This window comes from Ciconia boyciana, chromosome 3 (genome assembly GCF_034638445.1).
Source record: "Ciconia boyciana chromosome 3, ASM3463844v1, whole genome shotgun sequence".
Taxonomy (NCBI): Eukaryota; Metazoa; Chordata; class Aves; order Ciconiiformes; family Ciconiidae; genus Ciconia; species Ciconia boyciana.
Genome location: NC_132936.1, coordinates 49,799,706 through 49,827,397, shown reverse-complemented (window position 1 = coordinate 49,827,397; position 27,692 = coordinate 49,799,706). Strand labels below are relative to the sequence as shown.

General features: G+C 39.7%; 1 protein-coding gene across 2 annotated transcripts in view; it reads right to left on the bottom strand.

Moving 5' to 3' along the window:
• The window catches only part of LIN28B (lin-28 homolog B), an 86,119-nt gene that overhangs the window by 26,570 nt on the left and 31,857 nt on the right, over nucleotides 1–27,692 (bottom strand). For both annotated transcript variants that reach the window (XM_072857871.1, XM_072857872.1), the window contains exon 3: nucleotides 15,740–15,924. In XM_072857871.1, the coding sequence (XP_072713972.1) occupies nucleotides 15,740–15,924 (185 nt within the window). The remainder of the gene's footprint in view (nucleotides 1–15,739; nucleotides 15,925–27,692) is intronic.

The following is a 27,692-nucleotide window of genomic DNA, read 5'->3' as shown; positions in this document are numbered from 1 at the left end:
AGTCTTATCTACCAGTGGCTGCAATAAACTAAACTGGGTTACAAAGCCAGGATATGCCACGTTCCACACACAGCATCACTTTATTACATGACTACCTGTACCAAGCTTACCTGCTGAAAGTTTAGAATACAAAGGCAGCACCACTGTCAGCATAAGAAAGAAGCACTAATCAGTTCCTGTCAGCTTTACCTTGCAACTATAAAAATGACTTTTTTTTCTTTTTAATCGATGAGGTCATTAGCATGTACATCTCATTCTGAACTCATCTTTTATTAAGTCACCTTCCTTTTGATACCCACTTTCTTCAATGCAGCTGAGCCAACCTTTCATAAATCTATTGTGTATACATTTAGGTGTATACTATATATGTGTATACAACACGTATACAACAGATTTAATTAATTTTTGGGCTCTTCACAATTAAAGTCAATCTTCTATAAAATGCATCTTAACATTACACTAGTGTAAAGACTATTATTATTCTGCCAAATTCAAAAGCTTTCAAATTTGACTCATTCATATTTTATGCAAGAATTAAGCAAGAAATGTGGGTCATTAAGAAAAATGAGATATAACAGCTTAGATATATTACAATATACTTCTAAATATTTTATGGATAGCTATCACCTCAAATGTTCACCTGGCCATTGGGAACTATAACCACTCCTTACAAAGAAAACCAACATGCTGCTTCACTGGCTTCTCATTCAAATTAGCAGCTAGAAACAGATGAGGAACACAAATACCAATAGTCCCTTTGACAAAAAAGGCCATCAATAATCCATGTTTCTGAAACCCTCTGAACTCAACTGCATTACTTGAAAAGGTATTTTCTGATGAGTTCTTATTTTGAAAAGGAGGGGGGCAGTACAGGCTAAACCCTAGAAAGCAAAGCAGAAGAAATCATCTCTTTATGGCAGTTCGTGGTAAGGAAGTGACTCAGCTGAGGCAAATTACAAAGCCTGTTTGGAGACACTGATTCCAAGAGCACTGGGGGCTGCAGTCAGAAATCTGGCACAGCTGCACTGCCAGAATTTTCAACCTTCACAAGCACATAAGCCTGAAAATACTATTTGCAGTAATTCTGATCAGTTTTGTCTAGCTCTGCCGCAATTTTTTTGTTGTGAAAAAGAACATGCGAGGGAACTGAGGATATATTCTTTACCTATTTCTCACACAGATCAAACAAAAACAAATCAGGGTTTCATCATAAAAAGTCAAATATAGTTTCTAAGTCATTCAAAAATTGTATTATAACTTCTCTGAGTTTTGAATTTCCCCTTCCTCAAACTCAGCAAGCAGTCTACTCTGCAAGCTACTGCACACAAAACTTGGAGGCAGTTCTTAGTACATTTAGAACTAATGCAACAATAGTTAAGGGATGAAAAACCTCCAGCACCCTAGAGCAGTTTGTGACCTGTAGATCTCAGGTATCTATAGACCACTTCTAAAGGGTGGGCAAAAGATAGTTAAAAAAGACAGGCTTGTTTAACAGGACAGGATGTTTGAATCATCAAACATCATGAAACAAGAGGATACAAACATCCAACAAAAATCCTGGGGAGCAGGTCTTCCAGATTAAAAAAATGTGTGCATGTATCATTGCTCTCTAATAATTCAAATAGCCAAGAATCACAATTACTATTGTAATTAAAAACAGTGGTGATTTTAAGTATTATATGGACTAAGAAGGAAACCAATTCTGCTTTGAAGAGTTTACTATCTAAACACACAGAACAGAGCGAAGGTATAGAAAGGGCGTAGGCAGCAAGAAAGTCATCTTAAGTCATGTCAGGCACACTAACTTTGTAGTTGCTTAACTTTTTTCCTTTACTAATTAAGAAGTCCTCTGTTCCTTCACAATGATTCAAGTGTTCTCACAAGTGGGTAAGCAAAGCCATTCTGTAAAACAGAATTAGCTCTCCATCATCGATCCTACCAATTTATTCAACCACAGAGAGGGCTGACAAGCAAGAATCACGAAATGGCTGATCAGAAGCTACCCCATTTTATCCCAAGAATCCAAATGGGGAACAGATCTCCAAGATAAAACAGCCTTCAGGGTTGGTCCTCCCCCTTCAAACGCTCCCTGTTTCCCCTACACCTGTGGTACTCCTGGGGACATGGGGCACAGCTGGTTGTGGCAGTACCACCAGGGATGCAGGGCACACTCGGTCAATGGTGGCACCGCTGGGGCTGCGGGGCACACCTGGCCACGGCAGCTCTTGCAGCTGGGTAGAGCTTCTCCAGCCACCCCAGTGAAATGGCAGGAAGGAAACAAAGAGGTGGCTGCGTCTGTGGGAACGGTCCATGGGCTGCTGCAGTCCACAACAGCTCCTCCTGCTTTCCCTTCTTTTCCATGAAGGCGGAAGAAATGATGGTGACCATTTTGCTCGATTTCCCCTCAGGTGCAAGTCAGGGCTACAACCTGCAAAAGGACGGGTTTAGCCTTTAGAGGAAGAGTTTGGAAAGTTATAAGCTTGCAAAGAGGTTGAAATCATATCCTTCACTATCAAAGGAACAATAATAATGTGTGGAGGTTAGACTCAGGCTTACAGATGGCTGTCCACTTGAGTTTAGCTGTATTTTATAGTACTTTAATTTAGTTAGTAGTCATACCTATAGGAGAAGTACCATAATCCATACACTGTTAGTCAGAGCCTGAGCTGTGAGATTTTGTTTTCCTTCCTGATAGGTGGGTTTACGTGCTGAAACACTGGTCTGGCTTTTGCATGTGATACTGAAACCACTTTTATTTGCACTTTAAACAAGCAAGACAAAAATGTGATTGCTTACACAAATCCTTGAACTCGCATAATTTTCAGATGTGGAAAGGTGTCTTTTTCTAGATAAGAACATCTTTGAAATCGATTGTACAGATGAAAGATGAAGTCCTCATTCTTCTAAAAACACATACTAATGAATTTCAAACTATGACAGACAAGAACAAACAGACAGTGCTGTTTTCTTTTAAATCAATTCATAATCTATGAAAGAACATTCCTGGGTGACAAGTTTGCATTGGAAAGGAATTCACATTTGAAAAGCTGTAACAAAAAGAGATGCTTACAAATGTTTTTAAGCATCACAGTCACGATTTTAATATGGGAATAATTTTTCCCATGTAACGAGAGCACTCGTATTCTCCAGTGAAAGCAAGGGGTCTTCAGCAGACCACAAGCAAGATTCAGGTTTCACAACACTTACTGTTGCTGTTTGTAAGAAATAGAGCTAGTTAAGTGCATACAGACTGTACGATCAGATCCTGAATTATTATCCTAAAAAATGTTGCACAAAACCATTTAGTATACAAAATACATAGTGTGTTTATACTGAACAGGCATTATGTTTCTCCAATAAAAAAAAAAAATTCCCGTGTTAATATCCTTGAATAATATAAATTGCTTGCGTCAACAAACACAGTACAATTAGCTTGTTACCCTTAAACTGAGTTTAAAATAAGCAAATTGTTTGATGACTTTGATGTTTTCCACCCAAAATGTGCTGGCTAATTTTTCCATTCCAGTTCCCATTCCAATCTTTTAACTGCCTTAATCTCCTGCCCTCAGATGTTGACCTCCTAAGAACAGAGGTCATAGGTTAGCACAGACAGACCTCAAAAGATCTGGACTATCAATTCATGCCTGAAAGATTTCTCTTACACAAAAGAACCACTAAAAAAGCAAATTCCAAAATCCGCTCCACAGGCTGCATAAAATATAAACTTGTTGATATGTTGCATTCATAAATATTCTAAAAAGACTGGATCTAAACAGTATTAATTAATTTCTGTAGGATATAAAAATAAATAAAACCAATGGCATCGACATGGAATAATGACTGAACTTAAAAGATAAGAAAGGAAAGCTCTAGACAGGAGAGAATTAAAAGTCAGCATCTTTAACCACAAAGACTTATGTTTTAAATGTTTCTAATCCCTACATTTGAAAGTAGCATTTTTCCACACCAGGCATTTTTAAACATGATTTGTTTTCTTGTAAGGGTGAGAGTATGAGATTAGCTAACTCAGAAAATGAGACAGCACCAGTTTATACAAATTTTACTGACTATTAGTGAGACTATTACCTCATTTTCTTGCCATAATCAGCCATACAACAGATTCCTTGCTGCTTGTTTGGTCAATGAGTGTACAGCTCTCATTAAAAAAATGCCAGATGTTTCTTTTCTATGCATAAATGAAATGTATAGATTGTAAAGGAGAATGATAACTTCATGAGGCTCCAGTGAGTTAGAAATACAGGGATAACAAGAACAAACCATTTGATAAAATTATTTCTGAGCTCCAAGTAAAATTTGTACATTACACAATGTACATAACAACAACAATTCTAAAAGTGAAGTCATTAATGATACTCCCACATTTAATAACATAAAATCCCACTGAACTATTTAACAAAAAGTAAATTAAAACGCTCTGTGGATTCTTTTTTGACGTAGAAAACTAAAGTGCTTAGCACATTTTAAGTAATTATTAAAAGGAGACGTAGGCACATATTCCTAGCAATTATTATGTGTGCAGCTAACCATGATTCTCCAAAAATATATCAAAGCACAAAAACATGGAAAATGAGCCTGATCCACAGGAAATTACAGATTTTTTAATATACTTACTAGAAAGAAGTGATTTACAACAACTAAGGAAAAAGAATGTAAATAAAATTAAACCTTTAAAAAGGTAAATAAATAGACTTGCATCTAAGCTATATAAAATTTGTAATCCTATTGCCAACTACTGATGATTCCCTCCCATTGACAGAAGAAGTAACACTGCATAATTTTATAGCAACTCATCTCATTATGCACAGACTGGCACATACACACTCTATTGTTTTGTTTTACATTATTAGTTTAGCACAATGAAAAGGCAGAGGTACCAATTTTAAACACTAGCAAATCTAAAGCTGAATTTGAAACATTGAACTATTTCAGCTTTTTATATTGGTCAAAAGATATCCATTTATCATTGAGGAAATCAAAGCATTCTGGTTAAACTTTGATGCAAAGGCTGTTGCAACATTAATTGCAGACAATGAAATAAGAGCAGTCTGTGGTTTGCTATTGTTTTCAGAGCTGTCTGAAGTAAATTAAATGCATAGCATTTAAACTGTCCAACAGCTAAAAGAGTAAAACTCCAACTTACTTCTAGGCTAAAGAAAGCCATTCAGCATAAGACCAGCACAATTTAAATCAATTTTTGTACTTTCAACTATTCATTGTAAAAGCTCTAGTGCCAGGAGACTCAACACCAATAAGATTATAAATGAATGGGAGATCAAAGAAAAGAAATTGTTTAGCTCACTCCCATATTTCATAGTGACCCTTCACAACTCTTTCCTCTTTAACCATTCCACAGGTCTGTTACTGAGCAAACCCAGCTCCCTCTACTCCATCAATAATGCCAGCCTTGGCTCGCTATTCCTCCAGCTTGGCCACGGCCACCTTTGTTCTCTCTTGCACACGTATATGCAATTTCTTCTGCGAAACCAGTCCCTTCATCCTCATCCTACAGTGTCACAGTTCGGTTTCAAAGACAAACCAGTCCAAACCCCTAAGCCTAGCTGCTAGTCAGAGGAGCGTTCAGGCTAATTTCTACCCATTACCTACAAATTTGGCATTTAAAAAAGAAGGAAACACTTTACACTGTAGTAACAGCCTGTGAACCATATGATGACATACATGTGAGCTCTCCTACATCACCTTTTCTCATTTGCTGCACGAAATATAGGATAGTTGTTGTATACTTCTTTAGCCTATTCAGTTCAATGCCTAGACTCACCACTAAATCCAGCTAAATCTTGAACACAATACAAAAGTACTGACTTTGGGGCTTTCACTAAGATATTTTCATGCATTACAAATATTAATTACTTTGCAATGGCTAAAGGAAATTGTGTGGTTTAATTGGTCTCAAGGAAATGCACAGGATTCTGGAGCACAAGAAAAAAGCCAAAGTTGTTTTCCAGAGGAGCCTTATTCTAGGTGCCCAATTTGAAATATTAGAGCCCACAGAGCACTTACTATTTTATAGCACCCAATACATTTAGGACAAAGCTCAAACTGAGCAACTGTTACAGCTAGGAGCATTTGGTGGTTCCGCAAAACAAACTCCAGATGTGTCACATTTGTCACCCGGTAAACGAGGAACACACAATAAGCAGACTACGGCAAAAAGTCCCATTTCAGATCAACCCTCCCAGATCCACTGGAATCACCTCAGCCTTTGCAGGGCTGCAAAGCAGGAGCTTAGCTCCCACTTACACTTCAGCTCCTTGTCCATTAGCTCTTGACTTGCAGCAATCTTTCAAAATGGAGGTAATTTTGATTCAATCCCTGTTTGTGCCTGAGGGGATTCAGGATTCTCTGGACTCTCTGAAGAGTGCCCAAACTACCAGCTTTGAGGTGGTCATTTGGAGACTGGGAAAACTCTGTGCTTCTCATATTGACACAATTTTCAATGGTCTGTCCTCCCCTTCCCAAGCCCTTCTCTCCCCTTCTCCTTCCTGATCTCCCCCATGTCTGTGTTTTCATATTCCTGCTCCTTCCTAATCTTCTCCCTATCCGTTGCCCTTGCAATATCTTCCTGTCACCCTGCCTGAGGGAATCACGGACATCACAGGAGCCTTTCTATTTGAGCTCCACTGTCTCGTCTCTGAAGAGCTTCCCATAACCAGAAGAGGCAACTACCAAGTCCCACTCAGTCCTGCTACTTCTGGATGGAGGATGCCACATTGCTGTGCAGGGGTGGCTTAAACCGGTACTTTTTTTCCCAAATAAACCTACCTTTTCTGGTGTAAATATGCCCTTAAACCCATGATTTCTTTCAATACATAGCCTATGTCTTATTACCTGCTTGAGAAGTGCTCTAGCACGCTGTAGGTGCACTTGGGGGTGTGTGCACAGTGGGAATAGCAGTAGCGTGCCTGCACTGCCACTACAGAGATGACTACCTCTGTGACACATTCCTCTTATATAATGAGCTGCTGAGCTTCTTGACAAAATAAGATATTGAAGTAAATTCACATTTTAAAATGATTCATATTTAAGTAGGTTTGATCTTTAAGTGTCAAGGACAGAAACATGAAGCCACAGCTAATAAAAGAAACAGCTGTAGCGATTTGGAATTATATTACTGCACAGACTTTATTAATTTGAAGTTAAAGGGCTCCAGAACTTTTATTCCTTCTGAAGAGCTTCAGATTCATCAACAGCAGTAAATCAAAGGCAACGTTTTGGGAATATCTGATTTAGCAGCTATGCTATAACTCAGTTTTCTCCAGCTTTCAAGTTCTTGCTATGTTTTTCAACAGGCCAAGATATATGGCCGATTTTTCCATCATCTGGAATCACCATTATAATCTTTCCTTACTGTTATATATTTATTACATACTTTGGGTACATTTGCTAGGTGATGCTGGAGTGCAACACATCAAGAAAAGCAAGGAAATGCAACTGTTTTCCTAAAATAAAAGGAATTTGGGATTTAAGTATTTACACTGAACATTTCTGTAGTAAAATATAGCACAGATTGTGTGCATCTTTTTAAAAGACAACTCGTCCTGCGAGCAGTTCTGTTCCCAGTTCATTGATAGCTATATCATGTCACATGAGCAAAAAATCAGCACAGTCTGTAGTCACGGTCAACATCAGCTTAAAAAGAAATTTCCATGATCAGGGAAATCTTTTCAAGTAATGCCCTCTTCCCTACTACTTTCAAAGCACAGGCTTAAGTATTTACTGAGTTGGGCCCTGAAAATGTATGCACTTTTTTCTTTGTTCTTGTCTACTTGAAAGTAGTATATTCATATAGTAGTAAGAAATTAAACAGCGAGGGAGAAATTTGAATTAAGGAAGATGCCACTTATATCAGGAAGATTTTTAGAAACAGAAAACATGTTTCGTAAATTATTTACTGAAATACTTTTAACTTACACTGTACTGAAGTTATGCATACTCTCTGTTAAATTGTGCAAAGTTCTCAATTCTTTCTTGCTTCTAAATTCCTTCAGGTATGAGGAATCATTACTACCGGTAAGACTGCAGTGTGATCATTAGGCATATCCGTATGCTATAGCAAAGGCCTGAATATATGTTGGTACTTTACTGCAAATGAGAGCGAGCTCATCCCTTGATGAACGGGGGTAAAATACTCAGAAAACAAGGCCTGAGAAGACATCCAAATTCAGAAAACTATTCTGCATTCCAAAAACAGTGTATGTACTTAAGAAACCCATCTGCTGTGCAGGGACAGCTTTACTCTACATGAGGCTGCATAAAAACGACACCTTCCTACTCACTTCATCTGTTCCTTGTACATTTTCAGAATTGTATCTACTTACTTTAGCACAAAATTTAGATTTCTTATTATAAACACTGTGAAAAATTTGGGGCCTATCCCTTCTTACCTGTGTACTCATACAAACAGATACCAAAGACAACTTTATTCAGACTTTACTCTGTTCTTAATATAAGCTTGCAAAGAAGAAAATTAGGCTTAGATATCACTGCCACCAGGTTCCCAGCTCCTGCTTCAACGCAGAAATTTGCATTCACTTGAAGTATGTGAATAGCCCTATCGGAAGGCACATCTGATGGGAAGGAAGCATGTATTTTCATGTGTTTTATTGATTTCTGCACCTAACTGCAAAGCTCAATTCCCACCTGCACCCGAGCAAGAAAGCTGAAACACTACATGGTCATGCAGGTTCACCAGCATGTGGTATCTGAAATGAGCCCTTACTTTCAAGTTGCCTCGTGGTGAATTTGGTAGTTAAAAGCATGTGAAACAGGTGAACAGCCCTTCAAATGAACGAGGAAATGCCTGTATCACCACCCAGCATACTACAGTGTGCCCGGGTACCCCAAAAGAACTGTAACTGATCTTGGTCTCAGAAGCAGTGCAGCTGGTAAGGGACCAAATTAAGCTTTGTAACCTGCATCTAACTATGGGCACTTGGCTTTGCAAATTAAACAATGGGTTCCCTACATTTGAAATTTGGAATGGGATTTCCTACGTGTCTTCTGAAAGACAAAACCTTTTATTCTAATATTACACATATTGTTATGCACAACTGTAACCATTCCTACACCTGGCTCCAACATCTGTGTACTGATCTTTCGGCTCTGCATCCTGGCTCCTGACTGTTTGAGCTATGGAAGTAGGCAGGAAGGGAAAGCTATTATCTTTTGAGGAAGGCAACTCCCAATGCTGTGTGCTGGATCTGGGGGTCGAAGCTAGGCTAGCCATAGCTTGCTGTCTTCTGAGAGGCAAGGCTTTCCTGCTTGTGCCCTTGCTCTGGGGCATTTATTCTACCATAGCTCTACACTTGGCAATTCCAGAAGACTGACTGAAGTTTAGCTACACTCTAGGCTAGAGATGAAATCATGCCAAATAGTGTATGGTCTATAGATATTGGGCGCTATACACAACAGTCAGTGGCAGTTGTTTTGTCTTTCCTCCCTTAAGCCACCTTCCTTTCATCTTTTGGTGAAGAAAATACCCAGTCTTGGAGATCTGATTCTGTTCTCATCAGGCTGGACGGACCAAGTCCTGGAAGCATGCTGTGTGTTTGGTATGCAGGAAGGCTGTGGCTGCTGAGCTCCCTTAAACACAGATGGATGATGTAGAGATTTTAACTAGGGCTGTCTAATGAATATATGTAGTAACACTTTTCAGAGGCTTCTAACTTAGACTTGGATGGGTCTGCACAAAGACAAGGAAAGATTAACCCCCTGCCCTAGAGATCCATCTCCAAGCCAGCTTTCAAGCCTCCGATCCACAGCACCAAGTGGCAGCTATTTTTAAAATTTACCTCTTTTTTAACCCTATTAATAAAGCCCTCTGGTTTTATCCCACTCTTGGAAAAACCTGTACTGTTGCTAAACCTTCCAAAAAGTTGTCAGCCTGAAAAAAAGAGCAAGAACAGAAAACTTTGTCTCTAATGATTGCGGTCCAGCAAAGATATAACCTTCTTAAAGTACTGGAGTAGTGCAAAGCTCTCAGGCTTTTTGGTTTTTTGCCTTTTTTTTTTTTTTTAAATCTAGCAGTGTTCTGCTACTCCTGTTACGAGCAGTTCACACTAGTTTAGTGGCTTATCATGGCACAGTCAGCAAATAATAAGATCATGTAAGAAAGCACATCTCAGACTGGTGTTTATCTCCTTTTCTATATAACTCCACACAAATAATCTCAAATTTTGCTTGAGGATCCAAGAGGAAGTTGCATCCAGCAACTCAGGTACTTAACACATCATCTAATTGTCTTTTGCAGATTAGGTGTTGATACTGAAGAAATGCCTAAACTACTAATTGCCAGAGATGGAAAAGTGGGAAGAAAGAAATTCTTACCATCTAAAACCAGGTGAAAGAGTTGGGGGGGAGGAGGAGGTGTTCATGTTTTAATTTCTGAAACACCCCCCTCAAGTAAGGTCCTTTTGCAAGGCTGTATTTTTAAGAAATCTGTGTAAAAGCCATGCAACTTCTGCATTACTTCTTCGCCAGCTTCCTCTTTAGAAAATGGCAGAACTGTGAACACGATCTACCTTGGAGAGGAGCAGGAAAATTCAACCCTTTGACAGCGACATGCTGAAACCATTTTGTGCCAAAGGCTACAACTCCCTTAAGTTTTCATCCGTTTCTCTGGATGGCTGGGCGCTCTCACTTCGCCTGCCCCCCATTTCGCACCAGTGCTGTTCAAGACCTGCCCAAAGTGGGTCCCTGGGGCTGGCTGAGGGCAGAAGCAGACATGCCCCCAGCGTCGCAGCTGTGTGCGGTGACCACCAGCCTGGCCTTGCCTCCCAGCTCTCAGGTGAGGGGACTCTGACAGGCTTTCCCCATCTGCCTCGGCCCCATCTATCTGTTAAGCACAGTTTTTATGAGCTTCTCCCATTTCGGTACTACTTCAGGGCTCTCCTTCCCAGCCCATACCACTCCCATTATTCAGGTCTCCTTCACAAAAATCTGCTCGGCTCGAGCCATAGGAGACTTTTCTATGAAAATTAAATTATACACTTCAGTGTGATTCAGTCAGTAGAGATGGAAATGATATAATCTCAAGTTTGAAGTGACTTTGTATCATGTAACTTTGCTGTCCTAAACTAGCTCTCCTAGTCCTGTTAACTTCACTCCAAATGTCCTCCACAGCACTCCACCATGACGTAATCTCTGCCTGCACCACACTGTTTTAGCGGCTGTTTGTGCAGATCACGAGCTTTCAAAGAAGACTTTTAAGATTTTCTTAGTATAGTCTGACTTCAGATCATCTACAGAATGTCTTCAGATATCAAATGCGTTTTCTGCCTGACTCAGACACAAACTAATTTTAAGTGACAGTTCATCAGGGAAGTATTATATTATTTAATTACAGCCCCCCTTCCCTAAGTGGCTGTATTTCCACCTAATCGGTGGTTTACAAATATGTTTTTCTTCATTTGAAAATTATGCTTTTGGTCATATCCAAGAGTTACTGGCAAACACCATTTATTACACCTTAACACAAAACTATTTCTTTTCTAGCTGTCTCTCCTTCATAGATGCCTATGTTGGAAAAAGGTTTTTGAAGTGCTACAGTGATGCTGCAGTGCTCATTACTATTTAGCCAACTGAGCTAGAAATACAAAGCTGTTTCACTAGCCATATTCCCAGAACGTAATCCAGCATCACTGTTTATCCAGTGGCAATGCTTCGTTAAGCTCATTTCCAGCAGTTCCCAACTCCCTCCCTCCCAGCTTACTTGCAGGGCTGCGATATAAACCTAGTCAGTGATACGTTTCATGTCAAACCCAAAATCTCACAACATACTGCTTACTTATTACATGTTTAAATCCAAACCACTTACTGATACAGGTCACCTGTGCTAGAAAGCTTCCCTGCCACAAGTGTGATGTTAGCAGAGGGTAGCATAGGACTGAAATGTAATAAATAAGAGAACTGGGAGATGGAGCTATACCCTTATTTCTTCCTTGTCCCTTCCTTCTCGCTTTATTTTATTGCTTCCATTTTGGTGTAAATACTTCAAAACCAAAAAAGAAAAAAAAAGTTGTCATCCTCGCCATCTCCCCGAAATGTTCCACTTGAAGCAAGTGCCAAGCCGAGCAGATACAGCACTACAGATGCTCTGCTGAAAAAGTATCCAACTTTGAGCTCCTACTAGGAATATTTACAGATACTGGATAATACCTCTAGGTCCCAAAGACAACTCCAGCTTCTAGTCCTGTGAGCTTCATGCATCTTCTTCGTTAATATGGTCTGTGGCCAAAGGTCTGTGGGTCAAATTTATTTAAAAATACACTGCACTAAAGAATATTTTCCCAGCTATTTAAATTTATAAAAATAATCTTGAATAAAAAAATTACAGCTCATAAAATGGTCCTTTACACGGTTTCATTTTAGGTCACATACAAACACTGGGAGTGTTTATTTAACAACAACAAAAAAAGCATATTTTTTTTCCCCTTCCTCCCTTTTCCCTCCTCGAAACCTTATTCTGAGATAGTGGGCTAGGTTCTGATTTCATTTATTCTACTCTAAATCAAGATTTCACAGACTTGTCTACAAGTTCCTGAGCAGGTGATTAAGGTGTGAATTCAGAGTACTTTATCTTTTCTGCATCAGCTCCCCATGGTCATTCCTAGAGAGCAGCGCAGCATGCTTTTGTGTCAGCTCACTGTCAAAGTTGAGCAAAACACACTGTGTTCAGCACGTGTTAAGAGCTCCTGCGAAGGGAGCCGCAACCTGCCGCAGTGTAACGTGTTGCAAATTCACCCCCTGGCTTACTTAGGTAGACACCAGCCCCAAGAGCTGCCACTGTGCATCTCTGCCATAATACACCACTTCTGAACCCAGCACTTGTCAGATGCAAATTTAGGTCTCGTTTAGAAACCTCCCCTCTAGCCCAGATCACTCTAGACACTGTGAAAAAATATATACGTAAGACACATGGATATTAGAATAGCTTAAAGTTAAGGTCTGGGAACTTAAAGCCTGCAGGTTGCTTATAGCCGCAGCTTCATTTCACATGGAACACAAAAGACTTTCCCTTCCTCGTACTGGCATGTGCTAGCATGCTGGCTGCGAAAGATGCCGAAGTGGCCAATATCACCGACAGCAATTACAAAGCCTTCCCACCCATGTTACAAAATTAATGCAGCCCACAGTAATGCTGAAGGGGAAATATTATCACAGCAAGGTCCCCACAGCAACAACACTCTGCAAATTAGAGACTCCGAGTCTACTGTGGAAGCACCACAAAATCTAGCAAAAGCACCAATATTTGGTAACCTCAGTGTCATGACCTTCCCCCCCGCACATGTTGCTGCTTTTCCCTTCCTTTCTCCCACCTTTGCTATCTCTAACTCTTTCTGTCAGTCTTCTCTTCTGCCTTAAATCCTGCCTACACCATTAATAGAGTCATGGGATCCATTCAAATAGCATTCATTTAAAAAGATGGAGTGAGGCTCGGCCCTCACACTGTTACACTGATAATGTAGAAAAGAGATAAACACAAGAACGTGGAACTAGCTTTCATAAATGGAGGCAGTTCTCACAGTACAACAGCAATCTTCAAGAAATTTTCCACTACACATGCTGGAAATGCACTTTTTTAATTGGCTAGGCATTCAATCAAAACTAATTTTCCTTCAAGCAAAGACACTGCGCCTCACTGAGTGATAATGTCAATGCTACTTCAGACACTTCCAAGTTTCAGGCTTTTTTGGTGTCTTATGACTTAAAGCATAAGAATTTTGAGACAGAAGTAGGTAGATGTTTCTTCCCCACATTTTCAGATTCAAATTAATTGAATTTAATTCTGAGTTTTTCCTTCTTTAAAGGCAAGTGAACATGAAAGAGTACGTTGTCTCATGGATCACTCCTCTGCACTGTTTTTTAGGGTGTATCTCTTCAATTTTTTCTATGCTTTAGCTATGAAAAAACATTACTGAAAGTAGGATTCAGCTTACTTAACTTTAGAGACTTGTAAGGGAAGTACCTACAACATTGGAGCTAAGCTGCCTTTGTAGTCCCTGAAGAGAAACAGCCACAGGGCAAGATTCATCCCCAATATTTTAGATGTTTCCCTAGGATGAGATGAATTGCACCCTGAAAGCACTGCTTCCTCTGCATTGACTATACTGTGCACTATAGATATCTGCATTTGTTCAAACCCCTCTCTCCTTCAATATGTAGTTTTTCCTGGTCTACTTACAACCTGTCCATTTAAATTTCAAGGTTTTTGAAGCAAGGACTGTCTTCCTTCATACACATGTGCAACAAACAGGACAACAGTATCATGACTGCATGACTGTGCCTTTATTTGCTGCCATAGTATGAAACATCAGTAACAATGGTAATGCTAATACCCTAAATAGATTAGTAATTACAGTCCACAGAAAACCAATGGTTTAAATAAGAACTATACTGGAAGCCCAGCTCAAAAAAAAAAAAGAAGATTTTTTACAGCCATTGCATGCAACACAACTCTGAAAGGCCAGATATGGTGAGCAATCAAAAAGAAAGCTTTGTCCGCCTTACAAAGTCTCTCCTTGTTGTGGTTATGGACTCTGATCTGTTACAGCAGCAATAAATTTTGTTCATGGCCTTTAGCTTTTACAAAGAAGGTGAAAGAGGGACAACTATCATGTTGTCTCCAGTTTTTAATTTAAAAAAAAGAAAAGGGGCGGGGGGGGGGAGAGAAGCCTTTTAACAGAGGTGGGGACAAGTGGAGTTCATCTGTAGCCAGCAAAGGCTTCTGATCCCCCGTTTCTTGAGGCTGGGCTACACTGCCTTTCCAGGTGATCCCCTCTTTCCCAAGCTACTCTTTGCTTCACAATTTGCAATGGAAGAGAGCCACCTCTTAGTTATGCCATACATCAAATACTGCAGCCAAAACTTGGCTGTTTGGATGTTCTTACGAGGATCCTTCACAAACTATATATTGTCCTTGATCTCAGTTATTACAGCTACTGGGCTGGGCAATAACATGAGGAAAAAAGGAAAATTCACGTAAATACTAGAGCCTTTGGGCAGGAAGGCCGTCCTTGGGGAACCAGGTACAGGTGGCTTTGTAGTAAAGAGGATTACAGAACTTACTCAAGCCATCAGAGGCAGAAAGTAAAGTAAAACAGTGCAAGTCAGACTGCTGCACTTGTGTATAAAGAAGTGCAGCTCTCGAGACTAACCTGGAATTTGTAAAATATTATTACAACAGTTCTTCAGACCACCAGACATTAAAACTTTTGGAAACACCTGATACTCTGTTCTCCAAGTAAAAACATAATTAATCAAATTATGTACATCTCAACCCCGACTGCACCACGTACACTTTCTTCTGTATAAAACTACTGATGCACAGTTTAAAACCCCACAGCACACAATAGCCTCTTTAGCATGCACAGTTCTCACCTAAACATGGCGGTATTTCACCTGTATTCAGACTAACCTCTCTTCTCAGTCTAATAGCAGTATTTTCAAAATAATATTACATTCCTTTTGCAGGCTCCCTCTAATTCAATAAAACCTTCTCAAGTAAAACCAATCAAGTGGGTAATTTATGTAGTTGTATAGATACAGCTTAATCAGTTTAATGAAACTACTAGGCTACATGTAAAAGCCAAATTTACATAGAAGGGTTTCCTTTCACAAATGAATAAATGCTGAAAACATAACTTCAAGAAACACTTGCAAAGAAAAAAAAGGGGGGAAAATAGCAAAGTAAGGTAATTACCTATCTCCCTTTGGTTTTCTTTTTTGTACTGTCTTCCCTTTGGGTCGTCTTTCACTTCCTAAACAGGGGCTCCCACCAGGGCCTGTTACCCGTATTGATTCAAGGCCTTTGGAAGATTTCTTAAAAGTAAATTCCACTGGTTCTCCTTCTTTTAGGCTTCTAAATCCTTCCATGTAAAGCTTGCTCTGTAAATAGGAAAAATACTCTTGGTTACCATTGCCTTAAAAACAGTATTTACATTCATAATCAACAGGACAGATTATTCTATCTACTATCCTAGAATACATACAGGTTGAGCAACAGTTTCCTCTGTGTGAGCTATAGCAGACAATACTACAAATTATAGTTCTGGATACACTGAAAACACTATTCAACACTAAATAAGTGACAAGAACCTATTTTCAGGATCAACAAAACTGAAATAACATTTTCCTTTTCTGTGATGAATGCCATAGACGTAAGAAGCAGAGAAAATGCTGTATTCTTAAAACCCCTGTCTAACAGGCATCGGGAACTGAAAAGGCTTTTTTAAGAAAACGGAAAGAGAGCAAATGTTCACTTCAGAGCTAATTAGTTTATGATCAAAATTATCATAATTCTTATTTCTTGTATCTGGGACATGGCTCTGCTGCTCTGAAAATGAAACAAAGATACCATGAGCACTAGAGGCAGGAGGAAGGCAGTCTGGACAAAGTCCACAGAAATGGGCAATTCAAATATCCCTAGTAAGCTGCTAAATTTCTGTTCACTACCCCAAAAATCTTATCTAGTTAGCATGATTTAGGTATGGATTTGTATTTTTCATTCACAGAAAAGGAAATTAGTATCATCCGGGCAAGTGAAATAAATCCTGATAAATCTTTTGATATTGTACTGTAGCAGCAAAATCTTGGACAAGCTGAAGTCTGTCCAAGGAGACTCTCACCATTGATTTTGATGCAATGACAATTTTCATCTCAATTCCTAATAAATTATGTACAATAGTAAGTCTACATCCCAGGACAAATCTGATGAATCAAACTCTTAAATAAAATTATCATCAAGTTACGTGAGACTTTTTTTTTTTTTTTTTGGGGGGGGGGAGATACAATGATAGACACTGGTTGCACTTAACATTTATTTTAGAAGTTACACATTACATGAATGAGATCAGTTGGAATCACAAAGAATATTACAAAATCCGTCAATTTCCAAACACTTGTAGTTTTTGCAGGAGAGTTACGAAACACGTTTTCTTCCTTTGCTCATGAACTCTTCACAGCAAAGAGAAAAATGTATCCTGACTGATTCTTACTCTGTTCTCCAGCATTCACTTGGCCGAACCATGGAGTCAAGAAGGGAATCTTCACTGCAGGTGCCCTCCCACTCAGTCACATGTCAAAAAGAGCCGAGCGACACTTGACTCTGTAAGTCATACCTACTACCCCACAAATGCAACTAGGGAACGTGTTCAAATCAGATGGAAATCCCTGACACAGGCTCCCTGTATTCGTGTTATGGGTATGGGAAGTCTGCTGCACCAAGACACTATTTTAGCAGAGCACAAGAACTGACACCTACAGAGTACGTAGTTCATACACAAAGAGGAAGCTGGTCTCTTCACAAGGATGTATGGAGAACAGCACAGGAAGCAACAGGCCCGAGCTGCTTCAGGGGAAACTCCATCCAGACACGAGAAGTTGCTCACTATAAGAATTAAACAGAGAGGCCCAGAGAAGTAGCATAGTTCCCTTTGCTAGAAATAGCTAAGAGTCAGCTTAACAGGGCACTGAATAACCTAATCCAAGGCCCTGCTTTCAGCAAAAGGTTAGACCACATGATCTCAAGAGGTCCGTTCCAACCTAGACTTTTCTGTGATTCAGGTATGTTAATGTGGAGCTGAATCACACCCAGTGAGACTGGAAAACAGGATTGCAGTGCCTGGTTCTGCAGCAGAGTTACCTAGGGCAACCTGTGTCACTTAACTTCTCCCTGTCTTTCTAAAGAGGGACACCACTGCAAAGTCCATTTCCCACAGCACTTATAGACTAAGTTTGACATTATAAAATAATTGGGAATATTTATTTTAATGAAACCATGTGAAAGCACATGCACCTTTGCTTCCAAAAACCCCAAGTACCTGACCAGCTGAGTTCTCAGAGTCCACTCAGCAGCAACCATTCATAACACAACACGACACTACCAATGCCAGTCTGACAGAGGAACTCAAGTTGCTTAGAATTTTTCCAGCAGCCAAAAGTAAGCAAGAATACAGCTCCACTGGGTAGGATGAAGGCTGTTTTTGCTTATGCAGTTGTGCACCTCTAGTACACGTGGCTCTTCCACCAAATGTTGTAACAGTGTGAAGCATGAGACAAACAGCTGACTTTGTATGTGAGAGGTTGAGCACTACTTAAAAAGGAGGGGACACACATGAAAGAAGAAATATATAATATCTGTTCCCTGAATCATAAGCTTGGCTGTTTTCTGAAATGAAAATATAAGGTATGAAAAAGGAAATATGCAAATTTTCTCACTAATACAACTGGAAGACAGTAATTCTACATAAACCAATGAAACAAAGCACCCAGGAAGGCAATATTGTCAAGCAAGTCCTCCACTTTGAAATGTCTGTATAGCAGTAAGGGGATCTTTGTCACAATGAAGAAACATCCAAGTTCAGAATACGCCCAAATAAGATGCCACCACTCATCAACTGAAACAACAGATTCTGCCTGTGGCGTGAATCCATCCCCAGGTCCACCCACACCTCTTCAGTCTTCAGCAGCCACCAGGGAAAATCTGGTTAAAACGAAAGAACTGAACAACATATATTTTGTCCCAAACTAAAACATACAGTTAAATGTTCCAAATCTAGACAATCATGACAACACAGATGGGTGCTAATCACAAGGGGAACCTCAAGCTGACAAGCATAAGTCCTTATTTCTCAGTAATACTGAACATGGCATGGATGCTTTTGTCTTTTTGCTTAATTACAACTTCATGAAGATACAGTTAAGGCTCAGCAAGACTTACGTGTTTTTCCTTTCTGAGTTTCACTGTTACAAAACAAATACCAAAAGGTTGACATTGAATATGCACATAACATTTAGGTCTTCTACTTTACTTCAAAAGAAAGAAGTACTTATTTAAAATGTAACCTAAAACAGGACATTATTAGTACTCTAAAATGTTTTTATTTTCTCGTTTGACTTTTAGCAACAGAACTTTTATTTCCAAACAAAGCACTATATTTATAAGAGGGATTTTTAAATATATTTAAAAGTCAAACTAATGGAACAATTATGCTTTCATAAATCACATATTATGCGAGTGTACTTTTTTGCATGTTTGTTTTTTCAAGCACTTTTAACAACAGAAAATGTTGAAAAAAAGACTCCAAATGACTTGCACAGTACTCTTCTTGAACACACCTCAACAGCTTTTCAATGTTATAGATGGATTTGGTGCCATCTAACTTACTGTGTAAATGTATACTACCATGCTGTCAGCCAGCTCATGGTGAGATTCTCTGAGGGTGCAATAACAATTCAAAGCCATAGTGAAAAAAATGGCATTTGGAAATCAGCAAAACAAATCTAAAACCTGAATCCCTCTTAACTTGTCTGAAGAGTTGAACAAAAAATGTCTGTCAAGTTGGTAATTTAATGTTGAGAGACCTAGCTCAGTATTTTCCTCACATTACTTAAACAAATAAACCCCACACAATTAAAAGCAGTGAGAGTTTCAAGTCAGTGAACCATTTCTAGAGCCCTGAATGGGGTGTATGGGCACACCGCCAATGAACAAAGGGAAAAACTTAAAAGCAACATGCTTTTCCTCCTTTCTCTCTCCTTCAGCTCTCAGAGACTTTGCTGTTATTTTTACCAGCAGTCAATACAGTCATTTCAGACTAGAGCTTTTTTTCTTTTTCTTTTTTAACTTGACAGTGCCATTTCTATTTTTTTTTAAATAGGTATCCTATTATTTCTTGGTATTTTAGCCTATAATGTAAAGTCTCACACACCTCTGTCACAAGTAACAGCTTGGTCCAAAATGCTGGCAATTTCATTAAGAGTATTAGCAACAAAGAATAAGAGTGGAAAAATCCATGATCACAAGTTCTTGGAAAGCATTTCCTACTACAAAACAAAAATCAAAACATAACAAATATAAACTGTACTGGCAAGATGGTCCCGAAGAAAAGTACCATTTCCTGGGCAGTGTCAGGGAGTGCTTACAACACTCATCGGGCTCTACAAAAGAAAGGAAGTTTGGAATTAATGCTCATTACAGGGGCCCGATCGCCTCTGATACATGTGCATTACTTTTATTAACATGTGGGGAGGAAAGGAAGAACAGGGTCCCAGCAAGCACCTCCTCACAACTTCTTTGCCATTTCTAGTCAGGGCTGTGAACAAATGCTGTCGCAGACATTAAATTCTTGGGGGGGGTGGGGGGGTGGTGGTGGTGTAGTTATTTGGTGGCATTTTGCTTAGATCGTTTATTTTCTGTATCTCTCATTTCTGCCCCTTTTTATCTAGTGATTGATTGATTGCTCGGTACAATGACCAGATGCCACCAGTATGCTGGGTTTCCCAAAGTAAGAACACGGTTTTCCCTCCAAAATTATCTACAATTAAATCCAGACATGAAGGAAAGCATATCCTGAAGCCCAACTGCACTGAAGATGGTAAGAAATTCTCTCCAAAACGACGTCATACAGTTCCATCAAGAGCTAGCAAACTTTGAGTAAAGTGTAAGTACAGAGTAAGAGGACACAGAATTAAAACAATTTTCACTGGATCTATACTAGTGCTCTTACCTGCATTAGGACAAAACCAGAATTTAACTGTTGTACACTGCAAATGTTAGGGGAAGCACTGCAAAATACTGTCAGTTGCATGATACAAGTCCTGCTGCAAGGACTTTTGCTGTCCACCAAAAGTTCATTTTAGGAGGTTTGCGAAGATCATGTATTTTTGCAGACAGAATGCTAAAACAAAGAAAAAAATCCACTACACTGAACAGCAGCCCTTCCAAGAGCAATGCGCAGCTCTGCTGCACTAACACAGAATTTGAAGGCCAGGCTCCCACAAGACAACTCGCCATTGCTCCCACTGGCCTCAAGGGCTTTTTCCTGCTCCTAGAGGCTTACCTTGCACCAAATCTGGCACTTCTTGGTCCTCGCCATAAGCCAATTTAACTCACTGATCTGAGAGGAAACAAACTCAGTTTAAAAAGGAGGGGGATGATAAGAGGAAGAGGAAACAGGGACAGACTTTTTTTTTCCAGTGAGCTAAATCTGTTCACAGAAAGGTTCAATGAGCTCCAGGGCATACACAGTTGAAACGGCAACTTCTGAGATCAGAATGTGTTCCTTAATATTTTATGTAAAAAAGAAAAATCTATAGTATTACAAATATTTTTTTAAGCTCAACATACTATAAATTAACTTTACTTTAAAAATAATAAAAATAAAGCTATAAAACACTATTTCTCAAAGATTTGCACTTCAGCTCTTAGGCAATGAAGAGCCATGTACACTACATGTATATAACGTTTATTAGATAGGGCAAGCTACTGCAAGTAACTTTACAGTAGGGAAGGAACTGGTACGTAGGCAGTTACCACAATGCAGCTGGTACACTGCAATTTCACATCTGTATTTACTTGGAATTTGTTTCTGTCTTGAATTTCCACCTCAACCGTAGTCATGTTCATAACCTTGTTCCCATTCATCATCCTGTTGCTGTCCCCACACTGTTACTGTTCTTACTGAGAAGTGTGCAAAGGTATTTATTTAGCTTTTGAATAAAAGGCTCGGTCTCTTTTAATTCAAAACCACCCTCCCTATACAACAGAAAAATTTCTTGACAATTTATTTATATGTCTAAAGAAACTTTTACTAATTGCTTTAACTCTTAAGAACTTTAAGTAAATTCTAACTCAGCTTAATACTTTCAGTTCTTGTTCCACCATAACTTCCAAGAAGTGACTTGCTTTGATAACCTACTCCTCCTTCCTTTCGCATTACCTTTTCTCTACCAATAGCCCTCCCAGGAGAAGGTTCTCTGCTAGAAGGATTAGGTAATTTCCCACAATTCTTTTCCTTTACTTGGGATTCAAGTTGAAACTTTTCTCCATTTAAGCCTCCAATACTTCAGCTCACCTATGTTCACTAACCAGTTCTCCTAATTTAACAAATGTTTGCCTTAAAAGAATTGTTATTGACTTTTTATCATTCCATTTAACTTAAACCAAATTAACCCAGTTCATGTTTTGTCTTCATTTTTTAAACAATCAGGTTTTCTATAAGGTCAGCAATTCCTTCCAAGTCCAAAATAACACACCTTCTGTTCTGAATTACTCTTTTGGTAAGAAAACTACTGACTGCCATGTACAGACATATCACATCGTTCTAATATAATCTGTGCTTAAATATAGATCTGGCCTACTGCATAGCCTACCTATAATGTTACTATTCCTACTAGTATTCCTCTCTCATAGTATTGTTATTACATTGTCTGTAGATAAATCCTAAGCTTTAGGATTGTAAAACTGTAGAGGTCTACAACAGTCCTTTCATAATTCCTTCCCAAAGTGATTTTGGCCGAACAGATTCTACCGTGTCCATGCTACTGTTTGTTTCTTTACATAGTGCCACTTCATTCATGACACCTTACTAATTTTCCGCATAATTTTCAGTATTTGTGTTCAGGCCATGAATGCTATTTGACCGTGTTTCCGCTGCCTCTATATCTGGTTACACATTCAGCACCAGCTGTTCTAGTTTTGTATACTAATGAAAAGAGCCTGGATAATAAACATCTCATTTGCTGTTCATCCCTGACCTCACTCTCTTTTCTCGCTATAGTAAGTATATTTTTTTTTAGTGTAGCACCTACACTAGTCTTCTACTACTAGTTTTTGCCCTTCCTTTGCTCCTTTGCATAGGCCATTTGTGTTACTGCACATGCAATTCTCATTTACCCAATTTTCTTTCTTCTGTGCTTTAATACCAGGCGTGAAAATCAAGCCAGCCTTTTCTCCCATTTCTTAGTTTAAGTATTTTCTCATCAGTCATGCTAGGCACAAGAGAGAGTTTTAGGACTCAGTTCAGTCAATTCAAAGGGATGGTTCCTCTTCCCCCACCTCAGTCTCACATTGACTCAGGAAGAAAACCGTTTATCTCTTCTTGGTAATGTCAGGTTTTCTGCCATGTTTCTGCTCCCTGAGTCAGTTCTATTGAGTCAAAAAAAACCCACCAGCACACCTCAAAAGAAGCCGTGCGAGTGTGCAGCCATGGCAGGTAAGGCCATCCTATGCAGCACCTTGCCAGTTTACCACTGACACTGCCTCAGTGATCTCCTGAAACCACACTGTTAATCCCAGACAGGTTAGAATACCCTCTGAAGTCCACCCACTGAGAATCATCTTCTCTTGACAGTCTCTCAATGGTCAAACACCTCCAAGCTCCCTCCTCACAAGTGCTCCCTCGCTACCCGCTGACCACGCTGCCTTTGGGAGCCCCACAGATCCTCCCAGGATGGAGGCCCTTCCCTTCCTTCGCTCGCCACTGAGCTATTCCACCCTCAGGCAAGCACAGTCACTTCATGCAACTGAAACCACCTCATTTTCTGTTCCAAACACTCATCTGCTGTAAGGCAGTTTTGCAGAAACCCAAAGGCTCTTTCTACAAAAATTAGGAACAAACAAACATGACCTTTTATGCAATCAAGAAATAGGGCAGATTATCCTCTTTGCATTTTCACTGGGAGGAGGCACGTTTTCCCATTTTTCCTTCTTTCATGAGACAAGGGCCTGAGATCCAGATGAACAGGCTCTCCAAGGCACCCTAATATTCAATTCATTTTAGTGAAGTGTCAAGTGCAAAACTTCCTGACGGGGGAGAAAACTAGCATGGCTAGACTGCGGGCACATTGTACCTCTTCCCCTGACGACATGCTGCACACTGAAAAATTCATGACCATGGTGAGCTGCGTACTTTTGTTGTGTCCATCTAGGCAGAGTATTTTTCAAGCCTCCTTTCTGTTAAAAACTCCAAGGCACAGGTAAAAACAAGCCGTTCCTGCAGCTCGTCTTCTATCACCTGAAAAAAGGAGGTGTAACACAGAGTCCTAGACCTCCCCCCTCGCCCCTTTCTGGCAAGCAAAAAACCAAAACACCCCCCCCCCCCCCCCAAGAAATAAATAAGGAAAAAAGTGTGGGCTACCAGAAAATCCACGAATGCCACCAAGTCCGGTTCTCTCATTTCTTCCACAAGGGATACAAATACAGTGAAACGTGCATGATGGATGTGGCTGAGCTGTCTCCTGCCTGGCATCTCTCCTATGAGTTTAATGGTGAGGACAGAACACAGTATGGCTACGAGTCACTCTTTTTAGAAAGCACACTGAATATACTGGAACACAGTTCTCCTCTAATAGATCTAAAAATTAGGTGATTTCAACATAGATCATCCTATAAAGACAGGTGGAAGTGCAAAAGCACAGGAAGGCACAATGTACAACCCACACAGTTTGCTGCATTTTTCAAGTACTGAAAATGTACTCTGGTAGAAAGCACAGACTCAATGGTAGAGTTATTTCACTTAAAACTAAACAACAGTTTCCTCCAGATTTATTACACCTTTCTGGTGTCATTAACCACATTTTCAGAAACAACTGCAGCACCTCTATTTTCCAAGCCTGCCCTACAATGTCTATAAGCTTCGTTTCTGTGCTCCTCTATACACTCCCATGCATAGGAATGACAATCCCCTATGCCAGGAGATGTTTTAGCTATAAAAAGGTTTCCTATCCACCTTCCTCACCACCTCCTGCCATCCCAAGAGACTGCATATAATTAAAAAGAAATCAGGCCCAGACTGTGCTCTGCTAATTCAGGTGTAGCAGGATCTCTCCCTGCACATGCACCTTTCCCTTCCCCTGCATAAAAAGTAGCCTGAAAGAGAGTCATGTTTTCTTACTGCAGACCCTTAACATCCATCTCTGGGAAGCTGTCCTTAATCTTTAAATTGGATACCAGTAATGAAAAATAGTACCAGGAAAATACTGAGAAAGTGGTTCAGCCACCTTTTTGCATCCCAGCTTTACATGAGAGAATTGAGTGGTTTGCAGCTCACCAGTAAACAGAGTAACGGCTAACACTGCGGGCAACTACAGAAGCCACAGGCTGACACTGAAAAAAGGCATTTCGTACAAATGATTCAGCAAGTCAGCAGTACAGAGTGCGTCCTGAACCTGTTAAGACAGTTCAACTCACCCTATTCTCATGGCAGAATATATCCCGATTATACCAACCTGCCTCTTTCTGAAGCATGGTGTAACAGATAGCTACCAACTCTGCAGACCAACAGGGGACCAGCAGCTGGGGAGAGGGTAGCTGGTTGTGTTTGTAGATACAGGCTAATACATACCCAGGACAGAAAAGATCTTACTTGTGAGCAGTAAGCTGAGGTAGGACTGTGGGGTGGGAAGAATGGAGGTGAGAGAGAGGATGGTGGTTGGATCGTGTTGGAACTCAGCAACTTGACTTTCTCAAGGAGCAGGGTACAGGGTGGTGGAAGGGCTAGGCCATGCTGAAAGACCAGCGGTGGTAGCCTACAAGGAATGGGCTGGGGCAACGGCCTGGCTGACAATTCAAGCTAAAACTGACCTGTGGAAAAGAAGTGGCTGACAGTTACAGTTGCTACAGGTTCTCAAAGCTGCAGAAGAGTCAACTACCGTCTCTTCCTAGGCTGCAAAGGTACAGGAGCAGCTCAAGTCCTGGAAGCAGAACAAGGGGAACAAGGGTTTACAGCCCAGTCCTGACTCAGGTTGTGCTAGCAGTCCACCCCTGCCATTACCTCCTTTTCTTTCTTCTTCTCCTCTGGTTGGTCCCAGCTACCTATAGGCTGGAGCCCGGAGAACTGTCCTCATGCCACCACCACCACCTCCTCTCCCAGGCCCTGGGCTGAGAAACAGAGCCCGCCAGCCCAGCACAGTGCCACAATTGCAACCTCATGTGTCCTTGCCTCAGAAACCCAAAACCCCTGCTGTGGAGGATGCTTTCTGAAAACTACCATCAGCTTCATTAGCACAAAGCCCCTCCATGCTTCAATGAGCTCTTCTAATTCTTCAGAGAGGAAAAAGCTGTCTGCTTGAAAGCTACTGCGAGCCAGAGAGCAGGGGAGTAAGTGAGCACGGATGGTATTTTAGCCAACTGGGAGTTGCCTAAACTCCCTAAACTATGCCCTAAGCAATTCCAAGATAAAAATCCATTATCTTGTAAACAGGAACCTCTCTCGAACTATTCTCAAGCTCTTGGGCAAATATTGTTTTTACTTTTATGGTACAGGTGTCCTTGGTTCCCACCGAGGACTCACATTGCACCATTGCAAGGTCCTGCACAAATGATACAAGGCGGCATGGTTTATCAACATGCAATACAGCAACACTGCTAAGTCATTTGGCGTTCAGAACCTACACTTACTATTTATTTTTTAATTCAGTTTATTTAAAATGCCAATATACAAGTGAAACAAAAATAAAATTTAGAATATTTGTTTACTAAAATCAAAGTCACCATGCACACAAAAATAAGACAAGAATACCTGACAAAATTGGCGGGGTTCAAATGTCATTGCTCCTAAAGTAAAGAAGTTATAAACAGGCTGAAATTTTTAGTGGGGCTGGTTTATTTTTAAGTTGTAGTAATTTTCACAACATTATCTATACTGTAAAAACAAAACACTTTTTCCTTTACTATCAAAGCAAAATTAAACAGCAACATTTACACTGTATTAACAATTCCTGACTTATGATTCAAGTTCTCTAGTATTTCTATGCTTTTTTATTATGGTTAATCCTCCTTAGCTATTCTTGTACAGCCGATTATACATTTACTAATTTTTTCATTTTTTTTTAAATCTAGTACTAGATAATCTAGTATCCCATCAGTTCTACCAACTTAAAGTTATAGTCAGCCAAATCTTAAATAGATACAATTTTATCAGTATTACAAATATTGATTAGATATTCAGATATTTTATTAAAAGAACACTTTTTTCTTGGAGGAATACTCAACACAAGGTTATTTTATATTTGAAACCTTTATCACTTTTTTTTTTTTTTTGGAGGGAAGGGAGTGGCAGGTCATCTAAATACATGACAGTTAAGGTACTAGAGAGCAGTGAAACTAGTAGTAAGTGTCTAGCATGGTCTGGACATAACAGGAAATGAGTGGGTGACTTTGAATTAAATTATTTTTTAGAAATCCACAGCAGTAGGAGGAGATAGTGTTGATGATTCAAAAAGTAACTTGAACTTAGCAGCACCTTTAAATTACTATTTGGGAGAGTATTTAATTTGTAACTTTACTGTGAACTAGTTCTCTAAGCAGCTGCATTTTAAAAGCTCACAGAAATGGTTGGTTCGGAGCCACTTCTGTTATCAAAGCACAAGCTATATTCTGTTACAAAGGACAGGTCCCCTGTTTCAATGAAACATCTCTGAATTTACAGTGATACAAATGAGAAAACAGCATTTAAGGCAAAACCCTTCTAAAGTAAACGGAAGGCAGATTAAAGTGATTTTTGTGGAAGAGGACAAAGGATTTTAACTATAAAAGATAAACTACTTAAATTTATTAGCATAGGTATTGGGGAAGTACTCAAACACTTGAAAAACTTTACCTGTAAAATAGTATCTTATTACTATAGTTATGATTATATTTATTCAGGAAGTAATTGTGAGGAATATCACGCATACAACCGCATTAATCAAATGACAGTAATGTTGCCTTCTGCTCAGATTACACAATGCAAGACTACTTAAATATTACTTAAGACTCCAATATTGAATCTGTCATTTTTATGCCCTAATTTTAGCATGCTCTGCCAAAGAATGTAAATGTTTTCTGAGGCCTCCTGAAAGAGGGTCAGACCAGCTGCAGCAGGAAGACATAA